The 21,684-nt window shown below is 37.8% G+C and overlaps 2 protein-coding genes across 3 annotated transcripts; both read left to right on the top strand.

Moving 5' to 3' along the window:
• The first annotated feature begins 510 nt into the window (after nucleotides 1-510).
• Nucleotides 511-1,119, top strand: LOC122405590 (histone H2B). The gene has a single exon (XM_043410488.1). The coding sequence runs from the start codon at nucleotides 620-622 to the stop codon at nucleotides 989-991; it is 372 nt and encodes a 123-aa protein (XP_043266423.1). The 5' UTR covers nucleotides 511-619; the 3' UTR covers nucleotides 992-1,119.
• A 700-nt stretch (nucleotides 1,120-1,819) lies between these two features.
• Nucleotides 1,820-21,607, top strand: loco (locomotion defects). Of its 2 annotated transcripts, XM_043410470.1 has the most exons (14): nucleotides 1,826-3,123; nucleotides 3,909-4,523; nucleotides 5,908-6,603; nucleotides 13,796-13,906; nucleotides 15,514-15,738; nucleotides 16,446-16,666; nucleotides 16,839-17,031; nucleotides 17,329-17,538; nucleotides 18,256-18,529; nucleotides 18,871-19,013; nucleotides 19,105-19,188; nucleotides 19,275-19,419; nucleotides 19,532-19,623; nucleotides 19,803-21,607. In XM_043410470.1, the coding sequence occupies exons 1-14, from the start codon at nucleotides 2,470-2,472 to the stop codon at nucleotides 20,298-20,300; spliced, it is 4,161 nt and encodes a 1,386-aa protein (XP_043266405.1). In that variant the 5' UTR covers nucleotides 1,826-2,469; the 3' UTR covers nucleotides 20,301-21,607. The 2 variants fall into 2 exon arrangements, with proteins under 2 accessions (XP_043266406.1, XP_043266405.1); XM_043410471.1 differs by lacking the exon at nucleotides 17,329-17,538 and having other exon boundaries at nucleotides 1,820-3,123.
• The last annotated feature ends 77 nt before the right edge of the window (nucleotides 21,608-21,684 follow it).

Below are 21,684 nucleotides of genomic sequence, written 5' to 3'. Positions count from 1 at the left end.
GCCAGTTGACATTACTTTCACAGATTCTTAGCAAAGTATTCGAGACTTGAATTATTATCGGAATACATCCGAATTCGATCGAGTATTTTCTTTTTAATATTTTATTGAATAGAACCTTCGACTATTTTCCACAAAAAAGCACATAAACTATGAAATCTCGGTATGAAATAGCTAGAATTTGAATAACGAATTTATCAAATTCAAGCTGTATGTATGCAATACGGTTGTGAATATTTTCTCCAAATTCAAAAACAAATGGAGCGTCATCGATTCGACGATCCAGCAAGCTGTGGCGCTAAAAAAGCTTTTTTTATACCCGAGTCACCGGAGTCACATGATTGCTTCAAGGAATTAGTACGAGGTAAATGCGCGAGTCGCTGGTGTACCGATCGGTGCGCCAATGGCATGATTCTGTTCAGGCCCGTCCCGCCCATCCCTAAAGGAGGATTTTCATTGGTGCGTACCGGCCGGGTTATCGAGCCTTTATAACAGAGAGGCTTTCATAGCTAGCCATGATCACTCTATTCAATCTTGAAATCTCGTACGATACGGTCGTGTCCTTTGGGTACAGAAACCTCCATATCCAGTCCATCCATCGAATTATTATAAATCATCAACCATGCCACCAAAAGCGAGCGGAAAAGCCATGAAGAAAGCCGGCAAAGCTCAGAAGAATATAACAAAAAACGATAAAAAGAAGAAACGAAAGAGAAAGGAGAGTTATGCCATTTACATCTACAAAGTATTGAAACAAGTACATCCGGACACTGGAGTGTCGAGCAAAGCCATGAGTATCATGAACAGTTTTGTCAACGATATTTTTGAGAGGATCGCTGCCGAAGCATCGAGGCTCGCTCATTATAACAAACGTTCGACCATTACGTCCCGGGAGATTCAGACTGCCGTCAGACTCTTATTACCCGGTGAACTGGCTAAACACGCTGTCAGTGAAGGAACCAAAGCTGTCACGAAATACACGAGCTCCAAGTAAACGTCATCAATAATCATTCATTTATACTGTGTGTCTAAATAATGCTGAAAAAGGTCCTTTTGAGGACGGCAAATTGTTCACGATGTTGCAAACTCAAACCGCAATAAAACTTTACGGAAGGCAAAATACACACGATTCAAATTCTCGGTGCTTTTTTTATCCTGTAGTCATAGTATATATACAGCCCAAAAATCGATACGACGAAATTCACGCAGCCAACCATGTGATGCTATATACCGGAGTGTGGGATTTGCGGTAGGTTTAAAAATTTTTCTTTTTTGTAATATCATTTTAGTGTTTTCCTTAAAATATTTCTTAATGCTTTTGCGTTCAATGAACCGGAAAAATTAAGTAATGTCGCAGAAATATTGTTTCAAACTTTTTATTTTGCTAACTTTTCAACTTTAAGGCTGAAGTCAAAATATACCTATATTAATATAATGGTCGGTACAACCGGGGTCACAATATGTCATACGTCATTTCAGTTTTTAGACGAAGAAATTATCAAAAACTTTTAGAAGTCAATAAGTTTTTCAAAATCGGTAGAGTTCATTTAAATTAACGAAAATGCTCTAGTGCCAATCACTGGTTCATTAAGCGGGTCACATCTCATTCTTACGGAATTTATGAAATACGTATATAAGTGTGTATTGTAAGGGTTACGATAAATACTAATTATAATTATCAATTTTTTTCATTTTGATGAAAATAAACGGATACCCTTTTGTTCTTACAAATTCATTGAAGTTTTAGATTTCAGGTCTTCTCTTCAGAAGTTTATTTTATTACCTTACAGTGCCGTTTGTGTTTACTAATTCCAGCATCCTCTTTCACTTTTGCGAAGAATAAAAGGTGTCATGTAGAAAATCTTCAGTGAACCTACCCTGGAGCGAAAGTCCATAAGAAATTACTGTAAAGCTTGAGCCTTTGGTTGCGAGGTGGCACCACAGTTTCAAAAACATGTCTGACGAAGAACATAGATATTCTCTGGGAGTAACCAGCAGGATATATTGCACGTTACAGTCCCATGTATACGCGAGTGCAGAAATGTAGTGAATCTACAGGAATTCCTGCGAGATAATAAAGTCATATATATTTTAAAGTGCAATATTATAAAAATTTCAATCGCTTATATGCAATGTTATGATAGGATAGAAAATTGTTCAACCCTTGCGATTGTTTGTTCGTCTTTTTTTCCGTGTTTAATCCTTCCGTTCTTGCAAAAGACGCGTTTGAATAAAGTGTCGCGTGTCCTACAAACAATGCATATTGTTTCTCAAAAATTATAAAAATAAAATAAGTTCGTCGCCGCAACGCAATCGCAATAATGCTCAATGAAATTGACATCGATTAGTTACGTTGGTGTTGTAGAGTGTGGAAATCACACATGGATTTTAGTGTCTTGAAGTACTTAAAATCCTTGGCGCGAGTTCGTTTGATCACAATAAAGAATTTACGATTTTCTATTATTCGTAAAAATGCACCATAATAGGCGAAAGAAGAAAAGAGTGAATTATGGAGTACGCGCTGTGGAATTGGTGCGAGGTGCTAAAGGTTTTGGCTTTACAATTTCTGGCCAACAACCCTGTATCCTGAGTTGTATAGTACAAGGAAGTCCTGCGGAAAGCGCTGGCCTGAGAGCCGGTGATTATTTAGTGGCGGTCAATGGTCACAATGTAGGGAAAGCACCGCATGATGATGTAGTTAGGCTGATAGGCCATTCTAAGGGTATTTTGAGACTACAAATAGCTGAGAACTATTATTCAGATTCCTCAGATGAGGAGGGTTTGGCCACTGTTCGATCTAAGCCAAAGTATTCTCACAAACCAAGAAACTCTGCTGGTTCTGCTCCTCAGTTGCAATGTCGAGTTGCCAAGGTTGTGAGAGATTTACAAAGCGGAGCAATGTTTGACACTTCTTTTGAACATGTTGCAAGGGCAATACCACAAAGCAAAATCCAATGCAGTCATGCCGGTCTTCACCACAGATGGAACATGGCCAGCGCTTTGCCTCCTCCTCCTCCTCCTCTTTCTCACAAACGAGATTCTGAAAAAATTGTGCACAGAACAGTTGTTGGATATTTGGGCACTATTGATATTCCTAATCAGTTGCATCCGTCTACTATGATACAGGTAACAATTATTTTGTGAAATCAAACTGAAATAATAATAATAAATCTGGAAAAATATTAAGCCACTGAAATACTTTATGTTATAACATAATTAATCAAAGGTTTTGCAGTTCTTTTGCTGGTGAAGCTTAAAATTCAATTTTGCCAAGAAAATTCTCCAAATATATACTTATTAGTACATTTGAATAAAGTTTCATCGATAATCAGTTAATGGTAGAATGATATGATAGAAAACCAATGATTGATTTTGTTTGACATTTAAACTATGATACAATCAATTTCAAATTTTATTGTATACATGCTCTCATTGCACAACTACTTCAAAAAGTTTGAAATTAAAGATGATAGTAAAATTCGTATTGTTAAAATACAGAAGAAAATAACTTCTGTACACTTTCATTGATTCCAAACAACTGTTGATTGATTGGGGCTGTATGAAAAAAATATATTCCATTGAATTTCAATGACAAGATCGTAATCTTAGAAAGTTTCATTTTGATTCGTGGATCATTGTCAATTTCTCAATTGCTTTGAAATTATTTATAATATATTAAATTATTTGAATGTTAGTATTTTTCATTGCACTAATCATCTTTAATATCTCTATAGTGACATTTTCATTTTTCAAGGTGAAAATCATTAGCCCCTAACAAAAAACTAATCGATTCTGTTGATCAATTATTATGCATAAATCCCCCTGAAAATGTTTTTGTTTCCAAAAATAAAAAATGCTATTTTAATACTATTGGCTCACGCACTAATTTCATTAATGATTATTGTTTGCAGGTGTTGAGAAAGTGCATCAAGAGACTGAAAGCAGAAAAGCGTAATCCCACAACGGTGTTATTGACTATTCACGTTGCTAACATAAAATTAACAAATTCAGAGAATCGTGTAATAGCCGAGTATCCGTCGTACAGAATAATATTCTGTAATTCATTCTCCGACCAGGATAAGCAGTATTTCGGTATCCTGACTAAATCAGTAAAGGATAACGATGATATTGTATCAAATTCGTGCCACGTATTCACCATATATTACAAACTCATCGACCATGCAGTGCACGCTAGTACCTGTAACATTTTTGGATTCACCTGCACAAAAACTTCAGAGTTGAACGTTTGTCAAGAATTTCCGGACAGTTGTAACAGTCTTATCGGTGCCATACAAACCCTTTATATCACGGATTCAGTCGACAATGATGCCAATCCTTATAACGAGGCTCACAGGCATCAGGAAACTGCATCTCCGCAACCCAGTAATATCAGCACGTCTACTGCACATTCGAGCAACAGTGATTCTGGTATCGGCTTCAAAGACGATTACGTCAGTCACTCAGAACGCAAAATTCTGCCTGATTTTCCGCAACGTCGACAATGCCCATCGAATTTATTGTCCAGAGTACGTAAATAAGTTTCGTGCATCTGTATTCTATAACTTAATGTGGTAATAACGAAAAGTAGTAACTCGAGGGTTAATTCATAAATGTAACTAAAAAAAACTCGAAGGAATCAGAATAATTTTTTATAGTCATTTGCATAGTTCACAAAATGAAGTTTCTGTAGAAACCGATAATGTTGCTAGTTCGCAGAAAAATAGAGAATCGGTAGCTTAAAGTGACAGTAAGAATTCTAAGAAACCAGCTAATATTAATTAGCAGCCATTCCAATATTATTTCCAGTGAAAAATTACAAGGATATTCCGTAACAGGGAGAAAGATAAAAGCACTCATAGGAAATTTGTCGCAATTCGCGAAAACTTAATTCTTTGCATTAATTAATTGAATTAGAATTTGCATTGTCGATTTCAACCACTTCTAAAAGCATCGTTTTGAGTGACGATTCTTTTCGAATTCAACAATTTTCAGTTCTTCAAGTAGAACGATTGAATTAATTGCAGGAGTTGAAACACACACATTTACTTACTGTAATCATCAAGACAAATGAGGAACGACCGTTACCGATCCTTTAATTACCATCGTTAACGTTTTATCGCGCAGTTACTTCATTGTTGCAATTTTCTCAAGCAAGAGTTAATTAAGAGAATATACGTGACCCCTGAGTCACGAACGATGAAACACTATTTTTTTTACTAAGATGAAGATAAAATGACGGTGCTTCTCCAAAGTGTAGTATCGAGATTGTATTATTGCTTTCATAAATAACTCGAAGCTATATTTTTCAAACATAGTCGATTACAGTGAGCAATGAGTCAAAAAACCATGCACACAACTTACATACTTGCGGTATAAATTGATGGAGCTCGGTAACTGACTGCATAGTTTCGTTGATAAACATTCGGAAAAAAATGCATTATTTTCAAAATTCCACATATAATCTTTGCTGAGCTCTTTGAGAAGATTGTGCCAAACCGGAAGATCGAATATTAACGAGTCGTGGAAAACACTGTCGATGATTTTTTTACTGAAAACAACAAACAATTTGTGAAGAATCATTACGAATAAAAGTATCTCAAGTACATGCTTCCCTTAAAAAGAATAAACAATAATGAAAAGGTTCGACAGTAAAATAAAAAAATAATTGAATTTCAAGAGAGTGAGAAAGATTTCTATTTACAATTTTCAAATGCAACATTTTTTCGCCAACATAGTCTCTTTCGATCTCTGAAAAATATGAAAAATGGATGGTTGCAAAAATATGAACTCGACAATATTCAGACACAGAAGAATCAATCCTCAAAAAGCAAGGAGGGTCAACTATTTTCATATATTATAATCAAGGTAATTGAAAAAAATCATGAAACTAGTTGCTTATTCGAATTGCAGAATCCTCGGATGCCAGTTTGTCGAGGGAACGCTTGTTCGGCGTCAGGTTCGAAACTGACGGTTCGCGCGCTCTCTGACTCACGCTGGAGCGAGGCTCCGCTCTCGAGGTCATCGAAGGATCCTGAATACTCAAATTTACGGGCAACGATGGAGAGTGCGAGGGAAAATGGAACGAAGAGTTGGAGCAACGAGGATGTGGCTTGCGCAGGGGTTGGACCATTCAATAACGTAACTCGGCGTTCTCTGAGGGGACAAAGTTCGGTACGAGGTAGTAGCGACGGTGGTGGGGATATCATCACCTGTCCCGGACCATCTGCTCGTTCAGTTGGTGAGCAAACGGCTACTTCGTCAGTCGACGAGTTCGCCTCTGTATGCCCGAGCGTTGAAACATTTCGCACCGAAACGTCGATCGTCGAATCGCGGGACAATTATTCTGAAAATTCTCATCACCGTATTGCCATGGAGGACTCTGAACATGGACGGGAAACGTCAGCTTCCAGTGACAACAAACTGAGCCCCAAAGTTTATAATCACTTCTCCAAATCTCTGGTCCACAGTATGGAAGATTTGAAACCCACAAAAGCCGAATTTTCTTCATCATTTGGTAATTCTTACACGAACAAGAATGAGCCCAGACCTTGGGGAAGCCTTCAAGAAATGAGAAACGTCGGTGGCTGCGATTCTGATAGCTGTTTGGTGAGTTAACTATTTATTCAACTCTGCTCATTCCTTATGAATCGTCAGATCAACCTTTCGAGTTTATATTCTAAAACCAAATATTTCGTCAACAGAAATTTTTAAATTGCTCGAGTTTGAATGAATTATTTTTCAAGGTACACTATTTATCTGAAAATTAAGTCAAAACAAAAGCTCATCAACACCAAGTTGATATAAACGAACATCTTTCTTAAGCTGCAAAGTAGATCTAGCCATTTTTATAGTGATTTTAACATCCTGACAAATTTTTGAGAGACAATATTGATAATGAATTTAAAAGTCTACGTAAACATGTCCTTATAGAGATAGTATTTCAAGTTTATTCGTTTCCTCAATATGCAGCCGACAAAAGAATCCTTGTCAGGAGGAAAAAGGGGTAAGATATTCTCAGTCTATTTGTGTTGTGATTAACAAATGACTCGTTATTTGAAGATGCTACTGTGTCACTTTCCACTTACGCACATGAGTATAAAAAGTATTTTTGAATCTGATAAAAACAATCGTTTCGGAAGTATGTCAGTGGCTGCATCGAATATCAAGTTTTTTCTCTGACGAATCGTGTGTATATATAAATATGTGCATGCATGTTGCGAGATGTATGAGATTCGAGCGGGAAGCTCGCGTGCGCGACATATGGTAAATGTTTTTTTCTCGGAAATCCACCACCGTTGGGAGGCATTCTGCAAGCTAAATTCTCGTGGTTCCTCCTAACGAAAAAAAAAAAGGAAAAAAAGCACACACAAAACGTTTTGGAGTGTACAGACTATAATACCCTGTTGTCAGCAATTTTCTAGGAATGAAACGACGCCGATTACAACGAAGAGCAATGGGTTTGTACGATTGTTAAAAAGTATTCCCGGAGCAGTCCGGTTATGAGATCACGACCGTCCAATTATCCAGGCACGAAGCACCCGGAGCTCTCTGTTCCCACATCGCTCTCTCAACTCCTTCGTGTTCTACTGCTTTACCATGCAGACAGTCAACGTGGGTCACACAACAACGTTTTCGGGCTGGTACTACGGATGAAAATATTTTGAGCCTCGAAGTGTGATGTCTCTGAAAATCAAATGATTTTCTATGGCAAGGATCAACTCGGAATCGTGCCGTTTCGATGAGAATCAAAACTATGGTGGTATATTTAGCGTCGGACTTTCATTGTGCAATTGCTCACATTAAACGGATTCACAACGCTCAGCTGCAAATTGGACTTTACAAGTCAATCTTGATAATCTGCGAGCATTAAATTTCGAAATGAAATTGAAGAGTTCCGTGCACTCAATGAGTATCGACACTTGTTTCACCTCAATTCTCAGCCTTCGTTCATTGAGGATTGACGGCGAAGCTTAAATTATAGGAAATGATAATTGATTGCAGGTACAAATAAATGGCCTGTTACTACAAATAAATGAAATATCGAGATTCGCGAAGCACAGGTAAAGCAAGGCTCTGCACGATTTCCGGTTTCTCGCTCGTTCGCGATTGAGGCCGCGTCATCATTTCCTGCCTCCGTTTAAAGCCAGTGCGAAAGAAAGGAAGGGAGAGCAAGAGCGAGACCGATTGCTGAGAATGAAGGAAGAACACAGGCGTATATAAATATATTTGTACATCGAGCACCGAGCACACATCAACTCACGTATATACGTTACAAGCCTGTGACTGAAAGAGTTCACTGCGAGGCGCATGTACCCTCAACGAAACACGAATATCTACTGACACACGCACACGAAGAATGGATGAACGATGCGTGACTCGTTTGATGGCATACGAGAGTAATATACGCTGGCGGAAAATGCAGTAGCGTGCGGCGTCGAGTAGCATCATCAACTGAGAGAATAGTGCCCTGGCTACAGTCAAATCTCCTTGTGAAATGGCACTCTGAATGTTCGATGAATTCACAGCGCCAAAGTTGTAATTAGAAAAATTATCGCACAACGATTGTCATCTGCGCTCCTCTCAGAATGATCCATTCACAGATGAAATGCGTTGTCGGAAATTCTATTTTATAACAACTCGTGAACAAACTATTAATAAGCTATTGAAGCAAAAAATCGTCGAACGGATTGATCGGAAAATTTAGTTGTTTATGAAATAAGTTTATTGATATTTATCTGCCTACAGATCGCCTCAGAATTTTCTCTTTTTTAGGATTTTTAATTGAGATGTTCGAAAAACTCTATACAGCGTTTCGAACTCTTGAAATACTCTTGCAAAATTTTAGACATCACGGGGTTCCTGAGTCAAATTAAATTATCCAAATTACGAAGCAGAATCATCTTAAGTGCGTACATTTTTAAACGTGCAGAACGAAGAATCAGATAAAGAAGAAAACAATTTGATCTTACAAAAAAAAACGCCGTTTCTTTTTTTGTAAGATCAAATTTCAGGATCATAACAATTTGGTGGTTAAACATCGAGTTCAGAATGTGGAAATTGATGATCTACTTAATTACGGAACGCGCGCAATATTGAGTCGTATCTACGCTCCTTAGTTGAAAAAAAAAAACATTTAATGTACAACAGAAGTGTCTATTTCGAAATTATTCGGATTTCCTGAAACAGAGCATGAAGAAACGACTGAAAAAGGAAGATTCTCATAGGCAAAAAAATATCGTACTTAATTTTGTGTAACTGGAGATTACTGTTAGCGTTGAAGACGGTATAATTACCACTTCGTCGAGTTTTATTTGCCGACTAAAGAGTTAAACTTCTGTATTCAACAGTGCATTAGGAGAAGTCATGAAATTTGGTTATGACGTAGTGGCTGTAAATTCACTCGATATTTTGTTGGAATGGACGAAAGAAAAATGTTGCATATTTCAAACGCGATGAATGATTGTAGTAATTAAAATAACTCCACAACGTTTCTCTTCTCGTACCATCAAAAGTCTCGAAATGTGCTTTCGTAAATGATCAAAATATTCAAAATTTCGACTTTTCTGCAGCTATTCAGTTTTCCCAAAAATTGCCCTACAAGGCTTACTAAAACTTTAAAAAGAGGGTATCAAAAACAGCTAATTAAAAAAATAATAATAATTCGCTAAAGAATAATCATCTCATTCTGACTCAACCACGTTCTTAATGAAAAAAAATAACATTTTTATTGAAAATTGACATTCTTTGCGAACATAATTTTGTTCCTCGCACTGAATTTGTACTGAAATAATTAAACCTGAGGTCACAGGTCAGCAATCGAATTATTTCGCAGGTCACAACGTATTGAACAGGTTCGGATACATATCGCGAGGGAAATGAAAGTGAAATTGAATAATCAGTGTTTGCTGGAACGTTCGCGACGACAGGTTCAGAGAGCTCGAAAATGTTGAAAAATTTATTGAGTCTACCGAAATAAGATTTGGTGAAAATACAGAGATCATACTGTAGGCAGGGTGTTCGAGTGGGAGATGGTGATCGTCACGGCATGGAGAGTTGTGTGGCGGGACAGAGAAAAGAAGAGGAAGGCAGGGGCAATAAGGAGGAGAGCCTCCGCTCGTTTGGCCCGATGTAGGAGCATTGGTATTAGTGCTTAACTGGACATCGGGAAGAGCGTGTCGCGCGTACGAGAAACGCGCTTTGGGAATCCTCAAGTATTCTCGCGCAGCACGTATGACTGTTGAAATTCGTGATCGTCGTCGCGTTGTTCGTCAGCGTTTTACGCTGTCAACCGGACAAAAGGTCGCCCCAAGAAAACGAAGAAGAGCGATTAACGTGCTGTGACTGGGCGGGGCGCCCTCTTAACGAGGCCCAACGAGTTCACGCTGCTGTGTGTATCCTCGATCGCACATCACAGTCCGAGTCTATCCAAAAAACAAAAAAAAAACATACACAGAAACGCACAACAACAAAAAAAACGGCAGAAGGGCGAAACAAAGTGATACGAAAAAGCTGATGAGAATAATACGAGATAGAATATTGTGCGCGAATATTCAACCGTGAATCAGTGGTGCACGTGCTGCTACTTTTCGTTTCTTTTAGTTACTCTCGAGACTTTTTCTTCGTGTTTTGTGTATGCGCGCATAAAGGAAGAAAAGGGAAAGGCCACATAAATGGGATTACGCGCATTGCCGGACAAACGCTTTCAACGATCCCCGAGAAATGGAAAAACTCGCGAAGTCAGTACGTAGTCTGTAGTAAAACGCGGCTTAGAGCAGTACTCGTAAACTCGAGGTAGAAGACAGATAAAGTTTATGCCAGAATATGCTCAACTTTTTTATCCATTTTTTTCGTCTCAAACTCTCTCTCTCGTAATCTCGGAACGTCGTCTCAAATGTCAAAACTATTTTTCTCGGATCCCTTTACTATTTTTTCACTTTCTGCATTTGTGAGGATCAATTTTTCGGTTTTAGACGATCTGAAACGTGATAATTGAGGATGATAAAAAATGAACTTGAAACTTTCCAATTAAACTATTTTCTCAATTCTCAAGTCATTCGAATTTAATTACAGTTTTACACTTCAAATCAATTATGATGAAGAAATTTATCAAAAAATGAATTTAAAACAGTCAATAATTGTTGCAGTATTTTTAGTCGAACGATTAAACAAAAAGTATGGAAAAATAAGTGAAAATGAAAGATCGCAATTTTGCAGTCATTGACGCAAGTTCATCCACAGGATGTTACATAAATTTCAATTAGCTTCAACCGCGACATAACCTTCGGCATTGACAATATCGCGCGAGTCATTAAAAAAATGTTCCCATCGAGAAATGTCGATCAAATGTTCTTTCAAAGGAATATGCAGGATTGTTTTTGCCCTTTTTCACGCTCTTGTCGCTCCCATTGACCATACGAAACGACTAATGTGGCAAATTCTAATCACGTACCGTTCGATTGCGCGAAAGCTCAAGAAGCAATTCTCATTGACATACTTTCGAATTGATTAATTAGCGAGAAAACGGTGATAGTCGATGCAGGTCAGACCGCCGCTCGGACTCCTATCGCAAAAAGCAATTACAGTTTTGATAGTATTTTACACTGAAACGGATTGAGGATCTGGGTAAAAAAATGACATCCGGTGCGTCGTCGTTGCGTGTACGACAATCCACTAAGCGTTTCGGAATGAATAGCCTCCGAGTAAAATCGTTGAACCTTTTATTTTTTCTCTCCGCTGAGTGTCCTCATTGTCGGGTCCCCTTATTTTTTCTCCCTTTACCTCGACTTATTGTTATCCCGCGGAAAAATCGTCGGAGCATTCTTGGCGAGTGGATTCGCGCGCGCGCGTGAGACTCGACTTTTCGTTCCCACGCTATTCACCCGTCGTTGAATAACAGGTGTTGCACGCGAAAGAATCCTACGCGGATATATACGATGGCATTCTTCATGCTCGTCCGATCGGTGATGGGCTCTGCGCTCAGACTGTTTGCTATTTGACACCGAAAGAGTTCAGCGCATGGATTCATTCGTTGAAAACACACGACGCTGAAGTTTCCAACGTTGGAGTCCAACGAAATGAACGAAAAAAACGTTTGTAATTCACCAATTTTTTATTTCACGAATCGTTGGTGCAGCTTGAAAAACACTACGAATCGGAAATTTGGCAGGGAACAAAATAGGAGAATTACTGGAATTATTGGAGAGTTTTTTTCGATCGTTTCGTTGGACTCCAACGTTGGAAACTTCAGCGTTATGAAAACACTTGGGAACGAAGAACGAAGAATTTACGCGCTTAAATGAATGCCCGATATGACGCTGAAGTTTCCAACGTTGGAGTCCAACGAAATGATCGAAAAAAACTCTCCAATAATTCCAGTAATTCCCCTATTTTGTTCCCTGCCAAATTTGCGATTCGTAGTTTTTCAAGGTGCACCACCGATTCGTGAAATAAAAAATTGGTGAATTACAAACGTTTTTTTCGTTCATTTCGTTGGACTCCAACGTTGGAAACTTCAGCGTTCGATGCCCGATGGCGAAAATTCAGCTGAAAATTTTGAGAAAACACTTTCACAATTAATCTGACATGATCAGCGTTTTTTAAAAGTCCGTACGAGCTCAGCCAAATGAAACGTCACTTAACCCGAGTCGGTTTCAGGCTTTCGGCTTTTTTACAAATGCCTCCTCGCGGTTGTGGAAACCAACGGAACGGGGACACTCGCGATAACGAACTAACGAGCTATTATTTGCAAGAATTTCCCTCCCCCCGACAAACCTCATTTCGTATCGTTTCCTTTTAGCCTGTTTTTCTAGAATTAAAGCTACGTGTCTCATCCGCTGTCTGGACGAACCACGAACCAACCGACGTCGTATGGTTCAACGGCCTGTTTTCTTTCGCCGTTCTAGCTTCATCAGGTTTTACACGCAGTTCAACGACAAGAATTTTCAGCTCGGATCATTTCCTCGTGTATTTTCACTCCCACGAAATTCTTTAACGAGAATTTTATTATTCGTTAACAAAGATCGAAACTCGTTAAGCTCACTTCCGGCGAAACTGACTCATCGAGATTCGTTCTAATCCGAATGAATTTAATAGGATAAGCGACTGCTTGCTCGAAGAATATGAATGAGGTAGATGCATCGGATAATATTCTTATTATGTTCGTCGTATACGCGCACTCTCAAACGTCCCGTGTACGTCGAGAACATTTAGATGTACGAAGAAGTTTATTTAATGAATTTTAGGTCAATTGATGGGGAGGCTGCAACATCGTGAAAAAAAAATATAATAATTAGATCAGAATTCCTCACCGGACAAATACAATCGAAGTTGTGGCCGCAGAGAATAAATTTTATTTGATAATTAATCGAGGCTAGCCTCGACCTGACAGTTATTAATCAGCTGATTTCTATATTTACGGATACAATGTCAATGTGAACGATGCTCGCTAACACGAGTTTATTGCTCGTCCCATTTCAAAGTGCTTCATGTTTATGGATCTATCAAAATGTTTTTTTCGTCGTAATTGTGCCCATCCCTGTTCTGACGTGTCGATCATAAATTCAGTAAGACACGTTCCAGAACGTAATTTCTTGTTCGCTCATTTTTATTGTGCATTTGATGCAACAAAAACGTGGAACGATCTCATTTTTATGGATCTTTTATATGCTAATTTATGGATAGTTCGTCGTAAATTATAGCCAACGCCATGTTTTTTTTTTCTTGTGAAAAGTTTTTTCTGACTTCATTTCACGGAGGTATTAATCACGATGAAAAGTGACGAATTTCGTTATCATTACAGCATGGGAGTTCCGAATCATTCGACAAAACGAGCAATGGGAATGGAGTTCACACATGGGCGTCCGGATTTGAGAAACTTTTGGAGGATCCTAAAGGATTACAAACCTTTGCAGTACGTACAAAACCAAAGAAAAATTCAAAGTGTTGTTTCCTTTTCAATAGGGTAATTACACCTCTTTTGAAAATTGGTTTAAATTAATCCTGAGATCGCAATGAACCAGTAGAATTTTTATTTCTATTTTATAAGACCGAAAAGTGGTGGCTTAAGGAAGTTGAGGCATTAGAATGAAAATGATGTCATCGCTTTTAAACCCATTGCATTTTATAAAGTGAAGTGTAAAAAAAAATCAGTTAAATTTTCAGACAGTTTAGGAGCGTTGTTGCTGAGAAAAATCAAAACAATTTGGGCCAAATAACATGTAATCTTATGGAAGTCAAGACACATTCAGTGATATCTCCGTTAAAAATGATGCTAAAAATATGAAATTTTTTGGGCAACATGAGCAAGGCTCGCTGAACAATGTCAATTTTTTTCAGATTCATTAGGAGATTTGCTGAGATTATATTAATAATAATCTGTTTCCCGTGCAGTTTTTTGAGGCTAGGATCGTCACCGTACGACGCTGAAGTTTCCAACGTTGGAGTCCAACGAAATGAATGAAAATAAAATGATTTATCCATCAGTTTTTTATTTCACGAATCATAATTGTGTAGATTGAAAAAATACAAAGTACAAATTCGACTGGAGATAAATTGGAGAATTACTGAAATTATTGGACAGTTTTTTAGATCATTTCGTTGGACTCCAACGTTGGAAACTTCAGCATCGTCGTCACCGTTCGTGTTTTCGATTGAGCTTTCACCAGTTTTTCGTCTTTTTTTCCCCAACTTTTCTTTGAAGTGTATGCAACATTGCCAAACTGTAAACTGGCCTAACTTTTGAAAGGTCATAACTTTTGGGTAAAAAAAATGACTGTACAGCCTCAACTTCCTTGAAAACTATTTTTTATTTGATTTTGAATTTTCGCGCGGAAATGCTAGCCGCCGTTTGTGACGTCACTCCGTTAGTGAACAAAACGATTGCGAAAAATCAAGTAACAAGATTTGTGAAAATAACGAGTTATAATGTACATCATTGGTGTCTTGTGCCTGAGTGCAATAATACGAGTGTAAGAAGGCCACAAAAATTGTGGATTCATCGCCACCACCAACGTATTTATGATTGGCAGATTTGTGCTTTCTGCTTTCACAAAACCGTCTTCGATGATGCAATTTTAATAGAATAAATGATAAAAGTTCACAAATGTGATAATAACTTGTAAAATTTCAAAATAAACCAGAGCGCACGATAAAAATCTAGATTGTTTACTATCGGAGTGACGTCCAATATGGCGGATGGTGTTTTAGACATTTGAAAAACAGATGAAAAAGACGATTTTTAAAATTAAATTATAAAATTTACATTGCATTGATAAATATTGACTTTTTTCGTTTATTTTTTACGAAATCCATCATAAACATTTTTTATTTTTTCTTACATGGTGTAAAATACCCTATTTCATAAGAATGTAAATTTACATGCATCTCAGCACACCAAAATTTGAATACTTTTATCTTTTTCGTTCTTGTTAAATTCTTTGGACTATAGAAAAATTTTCGTCGAGCATGCCCGACGTGCCAATAAAAATATTAATCAATTGTAATGCCTCGTTTGTTCAGGAATTCTTGAAAAAAGAATTCAGTCACGAGAACATTTACTTCTGGGCAGCTTGTGAAAGATACAAAGACACTGCTGACGTAAACATACGCCGAAGATTGGCGTGTCAAATTTATCAGCGTCACTTGTCGACGACAGCTGCTGAACCTGTGAATGTGGACAGTCATGCTTCCGGTCAGATAACTCAAGAGTTACTCAATCAAGCGCCGGCCGATCTTTTTTTACAGGTAAAAAAAATCTGTAGACGTCACGTGCTTTTTTGACTTTTTCTGATAGAATACCATCGATCGCAATTTGATCCAATAGACACGCATGGTCTTCTGTACGAATACTTTCGTCACTCACTGTAAATGAAAATGCAGTTGGGTAGAGTGAATGGATGAATTTTGAAAATTTTCGAATATTGGAAACTCAATCTCTGGGAGCAAACTCGCTTTTTTTAATTTATTTATCTCAGCGTCGCTGCCGCAACTCTAGATTTTGTACTATCGAAAATGATCCTTGTCACCAATTCGTTTGAAGCAGCGTTGAAACTTCTGTCGGTAGGTGGCTTCGATTCGCGAGCATGAAATTTAGTCGGTGAAAATATAAGTCACACGTGAAACGTTTCAACGTTACCTACGCACAGCCTTCAAAAATTTATAATATGGATATATGAACTGAGTATTGCAGCTCGTAGACGGTTTTTGATAACTGTATTTTCGTTAATATCGAGTGGACGGCTCGAAGGGATACGTTTGAACATTTTATGTGCAAGCGTTCCCGCACTGATAATTACCAAAATCAATTACTCTGCGCAAGAGTCATTCTTACTGGCGAGTTTCTCAGGAAGAATCAAAACGAATTGTCGTTTTCGAGTTCCGAACGAAAATTTGAGTTTTTTTTCCTCACCTGAATTCACGTTTCTAATTTTTATTAATTCGTTTTTTTTCAGGCTCAGAAACAAGTGTTCAATCTGATGAAATTCGACAGCTATCCAAGATTCCTGAGATCGGATCTTTACAGGCACTGTTTAGAGACTGGCAGCGGTGTAGTGAGCACAGAAGACTGTGATTTGACACTGACGAGTTCACCGAGTATTAAACTGAAAAAGAGTCATTCCGATGCGGAAGATCGTTGCAGAAAATCAATTCTTCCTTGGCATAGAAAGAATCGGTCAGTTTCGTCGATCAATCCTACGTTTGTCTATTTTTTGGGAGTATTGCCAACTACTGATAGAATCTAATCGAAAGAAACTCGGATGAGTCGACGATTCTTTCATTTTTGTATATCTTCTCAACAAGCAAGTAAAAAAGAGGAAATGAAGAAATTGAATTTTGCTTTATAGATCGAAATCGAAGGATCGTGGCGAGTCGGAGTACAACAAAACGCCGAGTCGCGGTGAGACAATATACAAGAGTTTTACGACAATGAAGAGAGAGGCAGAGGGCAATAACAACGAAGATAGTATATCAATATCGAGTAGCAGATCGTCGTTGGCATCGTGGGATTTAGCATTGAGGCAGTCTTTCAACAAACACGTAAGTTCAAAATAGCACGAAGCGAGCACGTTCAAGTTCATCGATCGATGGGAAAGCTAAAGAAATGCAACGAAAATCGTACTCCAGTTGGATTTTATTCAGAGAAGAGTAGTAAAAAGTTGTTTGCTATTTTTTTGGCTCGAAATGTCGCTTGAAAGATCGATGAAGAAGCTTTTTTGTTTTTTCTTTTTTTTTTTCTTTCTTACTCTCGCTCCTTCTTTCGGCTCCTCTTTCGATATTTTGTGATATTTCATAATGGGATTTGTGTGTGTGAGCAAAAGTATCTATAAATTGTAGTCAGTGTCGTCTTACGATGGACAAACGAATGAAAAGAAAGAAGTACATGCCAAGTGTACCGGTTTGTGTCGAGTTATATTGCCGGACGGTTCAACTACGGTCGTCCCGACTAGCCAAACGGAGAGCATTAAAGACGTCGTTACGCGGCTTCTCGATAAACGAGCACTGCGTTACTCTAACTATGACGTTCTAGTACTAGCCACGGACGAGGTTAGTGCCATACCCAAACAAACAATATTTGGAGGAAATTACTTTCAGGACATTAAGCTCGACTAACAAATACGCTACATCGCAACTAACTCCCAGTTTTGTCACTCCGTTTAGTAATTGCACTTAGAATCAAATCCCTGGGCATGTTGCATCACAAAAGTCATAGATATGTTGGGCTTTCTGCATGAGCAAAATAGGATTCTTTAAAAAATACATAAATATGCATGATTTTAATTCACATTGAAGAGACTTTTTCCATTTTAGATTCGGAATCTCACGAGTACAAATAAAAAGCTTAAAGCTTTGTGTGTTTTATCGCAATCGACCGTAAGGATTGCGATTGATTTTTTTTTAATCCTAAAAAAAAAATTCGATGCAGACAACAAATATTTGAAGATACCTTTGTGCCTTCTTCAGTTTTCGAAAGTAGTTCGATTTCGATGATCATTATTCTTGTGTACTGTCCACTTGCTGTATTCTAAAACTTTCTTTTATTTTATCCAGTTGTAGTGGCCTCAAACCAGAGTGGCAAGATTCGAAATTTTTTTTCCTTCGTATAAATACAGAATTTGCATGATTATCACGGTGTCGGAAAACAATGCTTGTCTGCTGGAAAAGTTGTATTGAAAAGCGGGCAAAAATTTCGTCGACACTCAATCGACATTTGGCACGATTAGTTCGTTGGAAATTTGACGCAATACTTTTTTCATTCCACAGCTGGTTAATCTTAAATATCCATCGGCAGTATTGGCTGGGCAAGAAGTCGAGGTTGTACCTACGAAAGTGTTGAAGGTAGATTTACCTTCGCGACGTGTTATAACTGTGATAGGACACAAAGGTCGGACGTTGAGAGAGGTGCTGAGACCTCGTTTGAACAAATACGGTTTCAAGCTCGATTTGATCACCATATGGGGTGAAGGACATCCGGTTTCGCTCGATATCCCAGCGACAAATGCCCCAGCCCGTCTTGTGCTTACATCAAATAGCGAAGGTCAGTATATTACCTAATTTTTAAGGATAATGATTTTTTTACGACTCCTTATTTCGGTCAACCGGTTGAACAATAAAAGACTCCACTTTTTTTTTATCAATAAAAAACGGATTCACGTTCCGAGGATTTTTGAAACTTGGCTCGTTGAATTAAGCTCGTTTAATGTTATTTGAATTTTAATGTTGCTTGAATTTATGCCGAAGATATTTTTACATTATTTTGATGAAGAGGCTTCGATTCGAGAATGAAAAAGTCTTTCAAAGTTTTATTGAAAAGAAGACGAAACAAATGACAGTTCAACTCGGAAGTAATTTCTTAACTCATTTTTCCCATGTCGTTAGATTTCCATCGAGATGGTCTCAAGTATCCTGAAGAAATACCCCAAGGTCAACCTACTCTCGACGAAATAACTAACAAAGTATTTGAAGAGCTATTGGTTGGCAAGAGTACAAACAAATATCATTACAGCGAGGGATCGTGCAAGGTCAGTAAACCCTACAACGTTTAAATTGTCGAAGTTAATTTATTGCACCGATTGACCCTAATTGACCTCGATCTATTTCTCTCGTTCACAGTCCGACGATCAACGCTCCGAAGGATCCTCAATTCTTCCTAGTAAATTTTTCCTTCGTGACTCGACGATTCACGGAAAGAAAAAGGTATGAATTCAGCAGTTTCATTGAAAGTTGTATTCCAGGTGTTTCTCACCGTTGTCATTATACCAAGATAATTGATTCTTTTGCAGAGCAAATCGAAATGCAGCAACGCAAGTGAAAAGAGTAATTCGACTGATTGTACCGGTGAAGAAAGTTCGCGACCTCATCCACCGCTTATCGCAAAATGGCGGAATGGAGTAAAGCTCCAATTACCTGGTCGTTTCGAAGGAGATGGTGAGCTTTTCACGTCAATTCTCAATTCTTTTTCTTCTTTTGTTTTGATAATCAATTTCAACCTGTTTGTGTTAACGCTTTATTCAATCCGACGCTTTTTCGCACTTTTCAGAATTGTACGAGGGTATAAAGAGAGCGCAAAGATCAAGACTCGAAGACCAAAGGGGAACAGAAATAAATTTCGAGCTTCCAGATTTTTTAAAGGTACTTAAATTTACCTAGGATTCTCCTTAATATTCTATTGACTTTCCAACGCGTCGTTTCTAACACGAGCTAAAAGCGCCACATCATTGTGAACTCAGACATAAACTCACTTTCGTTGAGTGAAAAATTATCGATATTTTTTTCATTCAATTAAATAATCAATGTGTTTTTAAATGCAGAATAAAGAAAATGGGAAGCATCCGGAAGGTAAAAAAATGCGACGTGGACGTTTGGCAGCGCCTTGCAACGAAGGTTCCTCGAAGTTTTACGACACCACGGCCGAGAAGTCGCACCCGATGGTGACGCCGCCACGCTTGTCAAACGGATTTGTGCAATGTGAGAATGAGGTGAATTATGGAAGTAGTGATCCACCGAACAAAGTTTTCGATACATCGTTGAATTTGGATGGTACACTCATCGATGGTGATCAAACGATTATCGAAAATTGTTCACGAAGTCAGAACAAATTGACGGAATCGCAGTCACCGGAATCGCAATACGTAACGATAACACCGACGAAATTGTCGAAGCCTCCGCCACTGCCACCCAAACCGAAAAGCCTTATGACCAGTGCTGCGAAAGCAAATCACATATTATCCGCGAAATCGTATCCACGAATTGTTCAAAATAGCGCGTCCCCTCCCACGGAATCACGTGACAACAAGCATATTTTTTAAAATCATTTTCAACAAGGAACAACGCGAATCAATGAACCAACGCACGGAATAATTGAAAAATGTGTATTTTTCAATTAAACTGTTTTTGTAAATAAATTATTACGAGGCTTTAGAGTCGCTTCACATTCAGTATTAATGAAAGGCAAATGAAAATGCGTCCGTTGATTCAAATTCATAAGGGGGTGTTCGTTCAGCGGTGCTGTTTCCCTGCAATATCCACCGACTTTATTCACGGATTAATTCCGTTCCGCTTTTCACGTAAATTCATCAATTTTATTTTCAAACTCGTTTTCATTCGGGTATCGTGAAATTATAATTCAAACGAATTTTTAGCCCGGAGTTGCATTTTTATACATAGCCATAACAATCGTGATGGTAACGCTACCATCGAAAAATTGTGTAATCGACTGCTCTTTAACTATTTGAACAAAGCCATAATTTTCCGCAATCATTGAATTTTTTAACTGACAACTCTAGAGATCCAGTTTTCATAGTTTCCTGCGCTATTCGCGAAGCTTACAAAGAATGTAATTAACGTAGATTTTTTTAGTCGTACCCTCGTTGTCCTGTACTTTTGGTATTCCTGAACGTCGAGTGATGAATTTGACGTGAGATCGTTTCCCCAGTAGTGCCAGTTTTCTTTTTTTTTTTTTCATTTTCATTACTAATCTTAGAACATGACAGAATACTTTCCATTTGATAATATCAATGATAATATTTATCGTAAATCGTGTCCATGTGTAAAAGCGTTTTTCCAACTGTGTATGAACAAAACTCTGCAGTATTGGTTAGAAACAAAAATTCGAAGAGAAGAATGAGTTTTTCAATCATTTTATTAAACGATGCAACTCGAATTTGTTCTCAAAATCCGCATAAGATATTCTAGGGTAATTAAAATTTTCTAACGTAATTCAAAATTTGTTCAATCACGTTCTGATAATGGAAATTCGCAGCAGCTTTATACTTTCGGTTTAGTACCGCCGGACCGAGAATGCCTTCCAAAATCCTAGAGTCAAGACTAATAAAGTTATAGAAAAAAGAGTAATAGAAAAAAGTAACTCTGAGGAAGAATTAACAGAAAGTAAAACGATTCAACCCATCGTTTTATTTTAAGTATACATATATTTTTAATATTCTGTTACTCCTGGTTATACAGGATCGTGTAAGGAATATTTTATTATATTTATAAATTGTTCGTCATCTGTCAGTGCCTTGATGTTTGCGAATAACGACAATTTTTCCCCATTAAATATTATATCTATATTTCCCCACGAGGTAATAAATTATATAGAAATTTGGCTCCTAAATCCTATGTTTTTATTACTTCTCTCCTTATTCTGTTTTTTTTTTATTTTTTTAACTTGAAATAATTTGATTATTATCC

The sequence above is a fragment of the Venturia canescens genome, chromosome 1 (genome assembly GCF_019457755.1).
Source record: "Venturia canescens isolate UGA chromosome 1, ASM1945775v1, whole genome shotgun sequence".
Classification (NCBI taxonomy): Eukaryota; Metazoa; Arthropoda; class Insecta; order Hymenoptera; family Ichneumonidae; genus Venturia; species Venturia canescens.
The sequence above is the reverse complement of the archived record's forward strand: the minus strand, read 5'-3'. Positions and strand labels throughout refer to the sequence as shown.

Bases quoted from the DNA above. Each gene is read 5' to 3' on its own strand.
- LOC122405590 (XM_043410488.1), top strand. From the start codon at position 620: ATGCCACCAAAAGCGAGCGGAAAAGCCATGAAGAAAGCCGGCAAAGCT.
- loco (XM_043410470.1), top strand. From the start codon at position 2,470: ATGCACCATAATAGGCGAAAGAAGAAAAGAGTGAATTATGGAGTACGC. The intron at 3,124-3,908 runs GTAACAATTATT...TATTGTTTGCAG, and splicing joins ATCCGTCTACTATGATACAG to GTGTTGAGAAAGTGCATCAA. The intron at 19,624-19,802 runs GTACTTAAATTT...TTTTAAATGCAG, and splicing joins AGCTTCCAGATTTTTTAAAG to AATAAAGAAAATGGGAAGCA.